We start from the raw sequence: 15,196 nt of genomic DNA on the forward strand, positions 1-15,196 counted from the left end.
TAGAGAAGGTCCTGGCAGCTTGCATTGGCATTGCACCATGCTCATAGAGAAAATCCTGATAGCTTGCAATGATATTGTGTCCCTGCTCCTGGAGAAGGTCCCGACAGCTTGCACTGGTGTGGTGCCAGGCTCCTGGCGAAGGTCCTGACAGCTTGCATTGCTATGGTGCCCTGCTCATGGTTCTTTCACACCAGCTCTGGAACTAGTGCTTTCTAAGTCATGAGGCTTACCACCCCCAGAGCACAAGGGCTACAGTGCCTGCCCATGAGTCTAGTGCAGCCCTGTCAGAAGGTGAGTGCTGTCTAGAGGGTGGTGGGCAGCAGGTGGCTTGTTTGTATAAGTTACCATGGATACTATTATATTATAATTAATTAATGCCTATTAACTCCAGTTAGACTGTGAACTCTGTGTGGGAACCATGTAAACTCTGGCTTATTATTAGGTTTCTATTACTTAACAAAGGGCCATATGCAGAAGGAGACAGATCAACATTTGATGTAGGTAAACAAAAGGCCATGGTTGGTCACCAGACACATGAGCTGGCTACAATCTTCTAGTCCTTAGAGCTAAGTGTATGATAACTATACAGATTTCCTGGTGAATTTCTCCTCAGCGCTGTAGAATTAGCTGATCTCCTATCAAACATCCTTCTAAACAAAACCTGCCATGTAAACTATTCACATACTAAAGTTGGTACAGACAGATTATCACTAAGAATCTTCATCTGTTTTACCGAAAGGGAAAGGGTAAATGATTTAAGATTAATCAAATGTCTGATCTCCCAAATAAAGCAAAAAAGAATTGCTCAGGTTGCTTAATAGACTTTTTTGGGGGGGGGCCTCAGAGAGAGTATAGAATAAGTTGCTGCCAAGAACAGGATATAAGGTAAACTGTTCAAATGTTCACAGTCACTGAATACAGAAGTACTTACGTATTGTGGATACTCAACTAGTTGTGATAACACAGGCATTCCCATAGTGTAACCTGCACACCGATACTTTCCTAGGTGTTTAACAGTTTAACTTCTAGATTGTAGCAAGTTAAATTTATACATGATAATAGTCTATGTATAGTTAAAGGAAAAAATCCAGTAAATGTAAACAGAGGGAGGCATCCTTACAACAAAGCTGATTTTTGTGAAATAGTCATTGCTGGCAACTATGTATAAATCTTTGAATTTCATTGTCTGTCATGAAATTCAAACAAAGTTTGAGGCCAAGCTTAAATGAAACAAGAAGAACTTTAATAAAATTAAATTCTGAAGCATTGGTGATATGTACTCTATTCCTACAAAATTCCTGGATAGAGAGGACTATCTAAAAACTACACTGTTGGGAGATTGACAGCCCTTACCTTCTAGCTCTTACAATGAGATAGAACGGGAATTTACTGAGAGTCCGAAGAAGGATTAGCTGTCAGCTTATTTGTTGGCATTTAAAGTGTGTTACTTTCTCTTGTTCTGTCATTTCCATAGTAAGGTGGCTGACTGTGACTGCCTCTCCTGTGTGTGTCAGTTGTGGGATCAGGTATCCAGGCTACACCCCTGATATAAACATATGGTCAGTAAAAGTCAGTTTCTCCAGATCCTCAGTGTATCACCAACCCTCTACAGTACTGATGCTCCAGTAATCCATAAGGATGAGTGAGACTGGAACTTTATTTAAAAGTGGGAGGAGTGGATCTGGGAGGAGCTGCGGTGATCAAAATACACTGAATGAAATTCTCAAGGGATCCATATATAAATTTATATGTGCATAAAATCATATTGAGGGCTATTCGACTAACACAAATGAACAAGCCCCGTGTGATGCTGGGAAGCAGCTTAACTAGCTGCAGCATGGCTTTCAGTATTCTTGAAAGCATGTAGCTACACCTAAGCAGGACCCACTTCTATTATAGTGTTGATCTCTGCAAACAAAGGGGCTTCTGTTCTTATTAGAGAACACTTCAGAGCTTCCTATCTTGAAAGGACCTTTGAGGTTTCTTTTATTCAGTTTTATTGAGTTTTACAGAATTAAGAATATCTGAAAGGGGATTGTCTAGGGTCACAGGAGGAAATCTAATACACAGCTCTAGAATGCGTATCTCATCGCTTTACCTCATTCTTAAGAAATGTTCTCACAGGGACACTCATTTCATTGACCATCTAATTGACAGGACCAACACTTTGCTCAAACCCACCCTGTCCTCCCACGCTTGTGCACTATGAAGTTATCGACAGCCAAGGGAAGAGCTCTGCTTCTGCGCATATGGCCAGAGGTAATTAACCCTGTTTTGAGCATACGAAAAACCCCACAGAGAGAAGCCGTTCTGCCTCTGGCCTAACCATGTGTAGAGTGTGTAAGCACTTGATGTCAAAGGATGTGACTATGATTGTACTGCTCCGGGAACAATTCTGGGGATGATGGGGAGAGCTGTTGTGTCCGATAACTATGAGACTCCAGATAAAGAGGGAAAAAATACAAACTGGAAACATCTGTAGTCTCCCTCAAATCAAAAGCCTGTCTCCACAGTGTGGAAAAGCCATCCATTGCTGTATCCACAGGTTGAAGCAGTTTTGAATCAAACTCTCTCCTGCCCTCAGAAACAAGCCTACCAGTCTCTGTTCCTGTTCAGAGAATAATAAATTGTTTAAAATATTTTCAAAATTGAACACCCCTCCCACTGGCTTGCTGTTTAAAGGTAAAGTATGAATGAAAACAGAATGAGCAAGCCAGCAATGCCCAAAGCAAGTAATGGGATTAATACGTCAGTCAATATTTACTTGCTGCATTGAGGTAAGGATAGTTGCAAAATTTACTAAGGCTAGTGCCACTCAACCAGAACGAGGGCGTCTCTGAATGGCTTAGGGAAGCATACATATAAAAAGAAATAAATTAAGTGGATGCCACATCCAAGCTGAAGGGCATTAACACTTCTGTTCTCCAGAGTGAAGACATTCATGTCCCTACCTCCTTCCCATCACCTGAATTTTAGATTGCTCTGTGACTGTTGAGGGGAGACATGATAAAAAAAAAATAAAGCAAAAGTAATTGTCGGAGAAGTGCAGTATTACTTCAGTGAAAGGCAGACCAAGGCCTCACTGCAGCTTCTTCGCACATCTACGCTGCACCCCGACTTATGGGAAATGGTTTGTCCTTATCACTAGGTCCAGATGGAGAGCTTGCAAAACCCTAAACACTGAGACCTGCCAGTCAGTATCTACCCCGTATTGTCTCCAGAGGAAAGCAAGACCAGCAGTAAAATACACAATTAACCCACCCCAAAGTAAAAAGAACTGCTTTCTAGATTAAAAAACAAAAAACAAAACTCAAACCCTCCTTGTACAAGAATTTCCAAATATTCCAAATGGATGGCATCAACCAAATGTGTGTGTCATCCACCCGTCAATGGGAACACACTCACCCATAAGCCACGCCTGCGATGGTGCACTTCTTAAACTGCATCACATTGCATGTCAGGGTCCCAGTTTTGTCAGAAAATATGTATTTAACCTACAAACAAGGTTAAAATCCTAATCAGTATTTTAGGGCTTTAAGTGCCCATCTTGGTGTCTTATGCATACCAGGCAAGTATCAACCTATGAGCTGTATCCATCCTGCTCAGATATTTTTTATAGAGGGAGGAAAATGTACTTACAGTATACTTTCTTTAAAAGTCAACTTTGTTCTACTGTGGATGTAGAATGGCCGCTTGAATGACATTCAGTACATTCTTTACAGAGCAACTCAGCTCTTAGCATTTCAGTGATCAATTCTTTTATATATGGGCATTAATGTGTATTAGAAAAACTAGAGTCAGAGAGAAATCTGCTCCAGGATAATCTGAATTTCTGCAGAAATTTTCACTGCTGTTTTCAAACATACACAGCACTAAGACCTAACCAGGATTTCTCAGTGTAACAGGAAAATTCCAGGGTTGGCAATAGCTTATGCAGTTAACTTCAGGTTACCATCTAGCTTGATAAGGAACAGTATGAAGCATTCTAAATACAATTTGAATAGTATGAGTTGGAAAGTGGAGGAGGAAACAAAAATCCCTTTTCAGCTAGTACCTATAAATGGGTTACAAATATATATATGTAGTCACATGTCACCTAAGGATGCTTTAGTTAATGGAAGGTGTAAGTATGAAACAGCTATCACAATACTATACTGCTTGCCTACTGAGGTCATAGTTGTTAGCATGTGGAAGTGCATTTTATGATGCTTACATAATGATGAAATTACCTGACAATGCACTGTTCAGAACACATCCCTAGTAAGTGATGCAGCTGCATGTATTAATGAAGTATGAGTTAGAAAACTGATCCAAATTCCTACTTGACTAGACTCATACAACTTGCACTTTTCCTTTCTTCTGGATGAAAGTTGAATGAATGAAAGAATGAACAATTCTTTTACTATTTCTATAACTCAAAACCAGACAATATTTTATAGCTAATCAGACTGCCTACGAAGAAACACACCTAGGCTTGCACAGTATCTTGCCTTGAAAGAAAAATCTGCTTTAGTGTCTGAAAACCCCACTGTTAGATATGAACACTGAATGCCAGGCACTAGCATTTATGTGGATTATTCAAACAATGGAAAATGAGGAGATGCTACTTCATCTGAAGTCACCACATAAGGTATAAGAAATTCTACCAAACCTCACTTCTGATTCAACTGTGTCAGTAAGAGCTTACCTGGCCAAGTTCTTCATTCAGATTCGATGTCCGGGCCATTGCAGCAGTGTCTGTGGGCTCATAGTGCATGTCAAGATCCTACAAATAAGTGACATCCTTGAATACAAGGTACTGGGGACTGGGTCAGCAAAACACATCACTTTGTTCTTTTGTGCCTCACAAGTCATCATTTGACTGCTCAGCTCTGTGTAACCACTCTAGTTCCTTGCTATCCATGACTCTATGTGACAATCCTGAAAACTATTCAGGGGGAAATGATTCACTTTCATCAGAACAGGAGAGTACAGTATGAGAGCTTGTTTGCAGAGTCAGATAGTCTGTTTAGTTTCATTCTTCATTCTCAATAAACTTAACCTCTTGTTGGAATTAATATAATACAATACACATAAAGTGCTCACTAGAGTGACAAGCGGTATGTTTGCTAGGAAGGCAGATAATGTTTTCATATACTTAGCTCTTCAAGCAACAGGAAAAGTTATCTAAGTTAGCACTTCCTGACTGAACTTCCTGATGGGAGATGTCATTCTGTAAATATCTTTATCTCATTGGTTGATGAATGAAACACTGTGGCCAATAGGGCAGTAAGATAGACGGGTCTAGGAGATGAGGATTATTCTGGGAGGTGTAGGCAGAGAGCAGTCACCATGTAGGATGCCAGAGGAGTGTTCATTTGGGGCTGATGAGGCTGCGGGACCAGGCTGGTGAGAAAGAATTATTGTAACAACTCCCCAGCTAAGTTTCTTTTATTACAGCTACTTGACAGTCAACCAAAAGAGGTATAATCTTGTATTTCTTTGAACTTGCATTGTACCCAGTGACCATGAGGTCTGACTCCACTGTCCAGCCCCATTATCAAAGAGTTTTTACAGTATAATATTGTATTAACAAGTCAGGGCTGTAGTTTGTTGGGTTTTACATCTCTCCTGTCTCTGCTTCTAGAGCAGCCTTTGAGTTTCCATATCATGTTGGAATAGAGACATTTGCCAAGTGAATCATGTTGAGAGAGGAGAAGAGAGGGCTCACACACAGATTAATCTGGAAGCCATATGAAACGAAGACCAGCCAGAGTAGAGGAAGGTGTCTGAATCAGGAGGGACAGGCATGACAGAAGAACAGGTGTGACAGGACAGCTGAGGTTGAATGTCTTCAAAGCTATCGTTCACAAATCTATACTGTATCGTTATATGAAATTACAGTTGTTTTGGACAACTGGCCAGAAACAGAATCCAGGAGACAGTTATTGATCTCAATTCCATCAAAGGAGGAAGCTGGCTTATCAGGGCCATCACAAAGTCTCTGATAGTTAAAAAAGCAAGAGGACTTACTCAACACTGACATTATGTAATTATTCAAAGCCAATTCTAGTTTTTGAAAACTCACATTAAAAATAAGGATGTGAATAGCCATTTGATCTTCACAGTACATTTACCTTATTATTTATATGAATGAGAGCCCTTCATTAACTTCAATTATCTGTATATATGGCTCAATTCTTCAGCATATATTCCCTGTGTAGAGTGAACTATGCCCAATGCTCATTTCAAATTCCTAAATTACACTGATCTTTTACCAAATTTAAGAAAGAGGTTGACATTTTTGCAGTGTTACTCACCACAAGAAGACAATGAAGAGCTGCAAATGTATCTCTGGTTATATTTTTAAACTCTGAAATTGCTCATATTAAAAGCTTTAAGATGAGTTTGGAACATAAAATGAAATCAAAATTTCTCAAAAAATTCAACTTTTTGGCAAACTATACCTGAAGATGTAATTTACACAAATCCATTAATTTTAACTAAGATAAAACTGAAAGGACAAAATGATATGATGAAAAATATAGAAAACATGTTTAATATATCTAACACTTAAAACAACAATATAATAATTCAAAAGGAAAACCAGACATGCTGAAGTGATTTATGGTGTCGACAATGAACTAGTTGGATGAACAAATTCCTCAGTCATGTTGACATAAGCACAGTTACGTGTTTGATTGCTTATAACCCTCTTTGCCATGTAAACAGATTCCTGAGTTGCACAAGTATTGCAAGATTTAGGTAAAACACCTTGTCATTCTCAGGTTAGTGTCCAGAAATAGAGTTCCAGGAAGTCAAGTGACTAGACAAAGTTGCTTATGTGGTAAATTTTGACACTGAATCTATAAGACAGATATTACAATTCCAAATGCAGGGTCTCTTCCTCTATAGACCCTGTATGTCCCAAACAGGTTTCCTGAACTAGACACCGGCTTCCCTCAGGATGTCTGGTGTTATCAATTTGCCTGATTCTGAGCACACCATGTTAAAATTGTATTAGGCTTAAAAAATACCATCACATAGTCAACAAAAACAACATATAATTAAGACTTTAAAAAAAATTTTAACCTCCATGGATCAAAAGACCATATCAGAGAAAATTAAAAGAGAGAGACAAAATACATACTTAGGAAATTGCCATATAATACACATTCATACTTACCCAATTTATGAAGTATGCCTGGGTAAACTTTACCACTTCTAATGTAACCAACAAGCTGATGGGAATGAGGTTGTTGAAAAGGATAATGAAAGTCAAGAAGTTGAGTCCGAAATTATTAGCGCCACCATCTGTTGGGGAGGGGGAAGAACATCATTTACAGGTTTATATCTGCAGTAAGAAAACCTGAGCACCACAGGAATTTCCTATATTATACAACAAGTCTAGACACACTGAGGAAGGATTTGCTAATAACATACCCTGATTCTCAAACTCCTCTTTCAGTGTAGGACCAAAGTTCAGTCATCCCTCTCTCTTGGGGGTCTCTAATCAGGGATTCAACCAACTCTAGACTGAAAATATTCTGTGTGTACTTAGTATGTGTAGACTAATTATTCCTTAAATAATACAGTGTAATAACCTCCTATACATCATACACTTTGCATCGTGCATATTAAGTAACTTTGATATAACTTACAGTATATGACAGTACACACAGTGCAAATACTGGGTCATTTAAAATAAAAGGCTTGGGCATCTGTCAGGTTATGGACCTTTCCTGATGTCCTAGCACCAAGTTCCAAAGATACAGAGATGTAGTTGTATCCGTGTATAGCAGGTTAATCCTATTAAGGCCCCCGTATGCCTTTAATTCCAGCACTAGGGAAGCAGAGGCGGGTGGGCCTCTTGCTTGAGTGAGAGGCCAGCCTGGTGAATTACAGACAGGACTTCACAGAGGAACCTCATTGGGGGAAGCCAGGAGTGAAAGAAAAGTGAGAAGTGCTCTAGCTATTGGTATTGCAAATCATGCTCTAATAAGGAAGTTCAGAGCCATTAGGAGGGTTGAAGGTTTTTAACTTTCATTTGGGTGGAAACACTTCTATGTAAATTCTTGAATGTATTTTCAAACTGAAGTGTGGTTTGAAAGCAAACCCAATAGCAACTGGAACAATACTTATTTTTCCAGTACTGGTCTCTGGGAGGTCATGTGCATGGCCTGTAAGCTATACACTGAGCTGTATCCTTAGCTACAGGAACATTATTCATCTCTAGGTAAATTAGTTTTCTAAGTAAATTAACTTCTTCCTCCTCAATAAGGAAAACAAGGAAGACTAAAATATTGTAAGGAATATACATGAACAAATTGATTACAGTAATAACACTTTTAAATGCTGAAATAATAAATCAACAACTATAAAATAACGTGGGATAGATGCAAAGCTAACTAAATGCAATTAAAAAGTTAGATAAATATAATAAAAACAGCCTTAAAATCTGTTTTTTGTTTTTGTTTTTCCTGTAAAATTGCACTGGAATTTGTTTTCACACTTTGGGGAAATTAAGTATTTACTGACTAAGTATTCATCACAAGGAAATACAAACTCACTTCCTAGAAATACCCAGAGGGGATACATTAATACCAGAACAGCAAGAGAATACATGTTCCAGACGGAAGCGATTAAAACCACTCTTCCTGGAACAAGATAAACGTTTTCATAAAACTGTTACTAAGTTCAAAGGAAAGCACATTAGAAAAAGAAAGAAATGAAGGAAAAACAGTACATTCAGTTCAAACATTTTAAAGCATATAAATTATGTTTTCATAGTCAATACTCATAATTTCTTTGACATATAATCTCTTTTCATGAATTTAACTTTCACATTTAATATATTTTAAAGGGCAGTTTTTATTTTGTGTATCATGTTAATGTTTATACTTATAGAGCATTTTATATCACTATGGAGTGGTGGTGTGTTTGTAAGTATTTTGAAGTTTTGAAACCCTAAATTTTACTTGCTTTTTCTGGAAATCTATTAAAAAATGAAGATAAAACCCCCAGTTATCTTAACTACAAGCTGTCTTTTCAGAAACAAATGCATATTTAACTTAAAGGGAAAGAAATAAGCAAGTCAGCACTTCACTGCTCACAGTGTAGATGGAGGTACCAGTCTTTCCCAGAATGCCTTCGATTCCAAATGGCTGAGCCCACAGAACAGATAAGAGACATGGCAATTAAGATGCAAAATAAAATCAGAATTTGTACATTTGTAATCCGTTCCACATTGGAGAGTTTAAGAGGTGGACTTGTGGAATTCTGTAAAACAAAACAAAGCAAAACAAATGGTAAAGACTGCACAATTTAGCATTGCTTACTTAGTATTCGATGAGAGTGACACGGTCACAACCAGTACTTGGACTTGAGCTGGAAACTGTTCCAAACACATGCCAAGTCCCTTGGTGATTTTGGGGGTTCAGAATTTGGGCACAATACCTCAGCATCCAAAGGATCTCTGATGCCACTCAGCAATTGCTTTACTGGACACAGCAGAAATTCAAGTCCTACCATTTATAATCAGTAACAGATAACAGGGTGCAGCAGCAGGCTGGCTTAGGAGGCAGAGGCAGGAAGGTCGGTGTAGCAAGCCTGACTTATATGCAGCAGAGAACAAGGGAGGCTTCTCTACTATATGTGATGATTTAGTAGTTAAGGCAGATCTGTGCTACCAGAGCATCCACAGGACAGGAAAGGAAATCCCTCATAACCAATTTAAATGATAGAATTTAAGCACGGCCAGGGTAGGTACACTACCAACCATCTTACTTGTAACGACAGCATCTTGACACCTGCGAGATGTACAGGGACACTAGTCCTCAGAGTAGAACTCCAATTAGTAGTGCAGAGTGGGTTTCCTATACTTGTCACACTACTGAATGCAGGTTGCATTATAATGTACAGATGAAGTTTCCATGGGTGTATAGAAACATCAGGACAGTAGATGGCAAAAACAACCTTGTATAGAAATGTTATGAAAAAAATGGCTGTTTGTACGCTTGAGTTTTATGAAAAAACTCCAATTTTTAAAATTTGATCATTGCATTATAATAAAATCATGATACAGATACTTTAATGCAGACACTGTTACCCAGGCAACTTGAAGTGACCATTAGTTGGAAAATGTCATAGATCAACACACACCATTTATTGGGCGTTGACATATCACGTGACCTTGGGGGAAGTTTCTCAGTGTTCCCATGTGCAGTGAGCCCTTTTCACAGGGAAGGAATTTCAAGATGTCGCTCACCTTGTTCCAAATATGGGTGTGTGGTATAAGGGTAAGGAATATCCAATGCTTGATCTGCTGTTTGGTTCAAGTGCACCAAGAACAATGAATTATACATTTCCAAAAGACTTAGTCTCAAAAAAGATAAAAGTCCCACCTGCATCAGCTTGGTGTCATGTCCCGTGTAGACAACTATCCCATGAACCCACTGAGTATTTCTTAACTGAGCACCACGTAGAAGAATCTGGTCTGCTCCCAGAGGAACAGTGCTACGACAGAGTATGTCAGTGTTAGAATTGACATTGTTCAAAACTTGGTTCAGGAAATGCACAGTCATTACATGGCCAACAAAGTCTCCACAATTAAAACTTTATTTTTGGAAAGGAAGTATATTTTTCACCAACAATGATAATTTTCAAATATAAATATTGGGAAGAAGTGGGTTTTGTCCTTAACACCATACTAGTCATTTCCTATAGCTTTCCTCTCCCCAGGGACTATAAGTATCCCCCAAATATTCCTAAGTTAAAGCTCCAACCCCAATTGTGGTAACATTTGTAGCCACATTGTACCAGGCTATTAGTTTTAGGTGAGTTCATGAGGGTGAAGCCCTCTGATGTGATTAGTGCCCTGATAGATACCCGAGAGCTGGCTCTGTCATATAAACATACACAGAGAGGACATAATTTTCCAAATACAAAGGTGGCCTTCATTAGAGTCCAGTAATGTTGCTTTATTTCCATTATCCAGATGGCAAGACAGACAATTTGTAATGATAAAACTTACTAAGTTCTATCATCATGGCAGTTACACAAATCAATATAACACCTCAAATAGCAAGCAATGTTTGGGAATGCAGTAGCCAATCTCACATGTGGTTTTTACTGACTTAATAAGTTGATTTAAGTTCATACAAAGTTTGGAAGTAGTGGGGCTAAAACATATGTTCCTCACCCTCTCAATAAGCGCGCACGCACACACACACACTTTAAATTACAAACAACTTTGTACACAATCAGGGCTCAAAATCTACACAAAGTAAAATAAACCCATGGTTCTCTCCATATTCTGATACTACCATCCCCTTTCTGAAATAAGTGCCTAGACTTACAGTATTCATTTTACAGAATTAGTGTCTGTTTTCCAAGAATTGCAAACATATGCCCAACACAGTAATCATTTAGAAGCAATTTGCTTCCTAGCCTTTAAAGCACATTTCCATGAATGAGGTCAAGTTGGGTCTTTTGTGTGTTTCATCCAAGGCTACCCTTTGTGGTACATCATTGGGCGCTTTACACTCGGAACAGGGATTCAAGAGTACTATGGCACTATCACAGATGTGGATTGAGTCAGTTGATGGAAATGGAGGATCCAAAATCGAATGGCTCAAAGATTGCTAATAACCAAGGTTTTCATTTAACAAGAAAGTAATGTAAAAAAAAAGTCCAAAACAAAGAAAAATACACTTAAAATTTCTAAGAAAAGAAGGAAACAGTTTTTAATGGAAGTCTATAAAGAATATAGGTCTTGTCAATCAGTAAGGGTCACTGAACTGAGGTACCTCTATTTCTGGTGGGAATAGGTGGTTCAGTCAGCTACTAAGGCTAGAGATAGTTTGGGCATTGGAAATATTTTCTACTGGCTCAGTGAAATCAATCCAGATGTGTGGGTTAGAATGGCCACTGAGGCAGTCCTCAGGAAACAGTGGATTTCAGCTCCCATCATTTACATCCAGCAGCAGTCCTTAAGGCCCACTGGGATGGGAATGGAGTTTAAATCATTTTGTGAAAGCTTATGAAAGGTCTGAGGACTGGTTATTTTGTGTGAAAAATAAGGTTTATTTTTGAGTCTATCTGTAGTCACTAAATTGGGGGTTGAGTTTCCAGTATGTGAAACCTCCAGGGGACAAAACCATATTGAAACCACAGACCTCTCTTGTATATATGTCAATATCGAGAGTACACTTTGGGGTTGGGATGGGGTGGGGACCTTGAGGCTAAAGCGAATTCCACAAAGTACTTGAGAAGCTGCTGGATTTTGCTTTAGGGGCCATGTATAGCCACTGCTCCTCACCTCACCTACCTGACTGGGCTCAATGTCACACCTGACACATATTTACTGCTTCCCACTATCTCCCAACCTTCCTCTTGGAGTACCTGCCTCACTCATTCATTTCGACCTTTCCGATAAAATTAAACATATTTTAAAACTCCAGTTCCTTAAATCTTGGCACCATCATCTAACGTTTTCTTCATGGCACGGATTTTCCTGGCACCAATTTAAAGAAACGTTGGTAAGGAATGGAAGCTGGCTAGTTAAAAATGTCAGACTTAAGAAATGTTACTTGTACAAATGGCCAAATCTATCAGTAGTTTATAACCATATGTTCAAGAAAAGATTACTTTGAAAAATTTTAGAATTAACAATTACCTTAAAGAGTGTAAGAAAGTTTTGGTGGATTAGATAAGCGTGTCGGCCCAGGATATATGTCACATGTCATTTACTTAGTTCCTTATTTAATTCTTTGATCATTCACATCCCAATGGCGAGAACACGGACAACATTCCCCTAGGCTGGTTGAACCAGTGTATTTTAGCTGATACTTACCTGGCCACCACACCTATCTGGTAGACAAGGTCTATTGTGTAGAGGAGGTAGAACGGGAAGGGAAGGGATGAAGCAAGGAAACAGAAGTGGGGCAGAAAACACCCCACCCTTCTTGCTGGATTCTACTACCTCAATTCTGCGCGGTGCACTGCAATAAAACTCTTTCCCCATGATATCGGGCTCACCCTCATCAGGTACAACCTGCTCTAATCAGGGGCCATTATCTCCACTCAATAAACATAACTGTTAATGTTCAGTCACATTGCAGTTAGTCACAAGTGACAGCTGACCTAACTTTGTTCCTCCATCTCTATTTGGAAGTTTCTTTACTCTTTCTTGGTTTTTACTCCACAGACTTGGTCTCTATTCCCTGCTCTTCTCAGCCTTCCAACGCTAGACAGTCCTTGGGTCTTTTAATTTTTCTGTCTATACTTTCAATTTCAATGAAATTTCCAGCCCCAGTGAGTTTAAATTTCTATGTGAACTACTCTCAAAGTTCAGACATATATTCAAGTGTTGTTTGGACACCATAAACTTATTAATTCCAAATCTAAAGAGATGTTTCTTCTTCATAACTTACGGATCTCAAGTTTGCTCAGAACACCTTATAATGGCCCACAAAGCCTGATGTGGTCTGGCCCATTATTATCTTTTGGCTTTCACCTCGATTTGTCTCTCTCCAATCACAGCGATTTGCACCATTTCTTCAGTCCAGAATCCTCTACTTCCAGATAGTCACATGACTAAGCTCCTAACTTCCTGATCACCATTGTTCAAATGTCACCTAAAGGAGGCTGACTTCAACCACCCTGAGAGATTTCTTCCTAAGGAAATTTCCTTATCTAAGAGATTTCCTCACCTCTTGTACTATGCTATACAATTTTCTCATTAATTCCTTTATTTCTGCCCTTCACATATTCACCAAAAGAAAGTAAGTTCACAAAATCCTATAGTACAATATTTGCATACTGACGTCCAACTTTTAATATTGGGGTACTTAGGATGTTGGTTTCTTGGGAAGGAGGTGATTAAGTCTTGAATTTTCTGCACTCATGGGGCTGGAGAGATGGCCCAGTCATTAATTGCTTACTGTGCAATCATGAAGACCTAGTTGGAGTCTCAGAATTAATAATGACTATGATGATAATGATGATGCTAGGTATTAGTGTGTGCTTATCATTCCATCACAGGGAATGGGGAGACAGGAACAACCCTGAGGCTTTCCCCCCAGTCATTCAGCCAATTGGTGAGTTCACACCAGTTCAAGACCCTGTATAAGAAGACAAAGTGACTGGCTCCTGAGGAGAACACCTACATGTAGTCTCTACATGCACACTTTTTACACACATATGCAACACACACACACACACACACACACCACACACACACACACACACACCACACAAGAGTTCTGCTCTTGTGACTGAAACCTTACAAAGAATGCCTGAGGGCCTCTACCATGCAAGGACACAGGGTACAACATTTCCTTACCAGACACCAAATTTGGTGCCTTGATCTTCTAGACCTGGGAGCAGTGGATGTCTGCTGCTCATAGATTTTTTTTAATTTAAGGTATTTTTGTTAGAATGAATGAAAACACAAAGGCGGGGATATTTATCTTATTTGCTTATTGTGGCCTATGTAATATTGTAAATGGTCTAGGCTATCAGGCGTGTACTAAATTCTAATTGAATGAGTAAGAGAAGTGATAAGAAAGTGGTAGGAAAGGTGGGAATCAGGTAACAATAATAGTGACTAGAGATGATAGCATGGTCTAGAAAAAAGCATACAGAATTATACAGTAGAGTTAGACAGAAGAGATAAAAACATAACTAGCTGTTGTGGTACAGTCTGAACTCCTTGAGACATCCCAAGTTCATAGGAATGGACCATAGCCATGGGCATTGGAAAGGAAAGTTCATGGCAAGAATCTCGGCCAAAGAACCAGCCACAGGCTATTTAACCACCAAAGAATATTCCAGGATACTGACAACATCTGACTGCCAGTCCAGCAGGAACATGGGAATGTCTTTGATTATATCACATGGGGAGAGTCAGGAACATATGAGTTGGAAAACAGACAAGCTTACAACAAAAGTTGCAAGTGAGCATTCACACTTAGAGCAAAGGAAAACCATTTGGGGTACAGGATGACACAGTGATTGTGAGTTTACCTACCCATGTCCATCAAGCCTTATATTCCCAACAAAATCGTAGAGATGTCGGTTTGGGCTTTCACACTCAATTCTGCCAGAAATTCTCATCAAACTGTCAATGTCCTTGATATCTGATGTTGCTGGTAAACCCTGTTGGAATATTTCCAAATAAACAGAGCATTTTAAATAAGTATTGTGGGATACTCTC

At 39.0% G+C, this 15,196-nt stretch overlaps 1 protein-coding gene across 4 annotated transcripts in view; it reads right to left on the reverse strand.

Annotated features, from left to right (window-relative positions):
• Atp8a1 (ATPase phospholipid transporting 8A1) overlaps positions 1-15,196 on the reverse strand; it is a 221,849-nt gene that overhangs the window by 134,935 nt on the left and 71,718 nt on the right. For all 4 annotated transcript variants that reach the window (XM_040747152.1, XM_021229668.2, XM_021229666.2 and 1 more), the window contains exons 9-14: positions 15,011-15,138; positions 10,383-10,494; positions 9,093-9,258; positions 7,166-7,293; positions 4,688-4,765; positions 3,406-3,494 (exon numbers count right to left, since the gene is read on the reverse strand). In XM_040747152.1, coding sequence (XP_040603086.1) covers positions 3,406-3,494; positions 4,688-4,765; positions 7,166-7,293; positions 9,093-9,258; positions 10,383-10,494; positions 15,011-15,138 — 701 coding nt within the window. The remainder of the gene's footprint in view (positions 1-3,405; positions 3,495-4,687; positions 4,766-7,165; positions 7,294-9,092; positions 9,259-10,382; positions 10,495-15,010; positions 15,139-15,196) is intronic.

Source organism: Mesocricetus auratus, unplaced genomic scaffold (genome assembly GCF_017639785.1).
Source record: "Mesocricetus auratus isolate SY011 unplaced genomic scaffold, BCM_Maur_2.0 Super-Scaffold_100006, whole genome shotgun sequence".
Taxonomy (NCBI): Eukaryota; Metazoa; Chordata; class Mammalia; order Rodentia; family Cricetidae; genus Mesocricetus; species Mesocricetus auratus.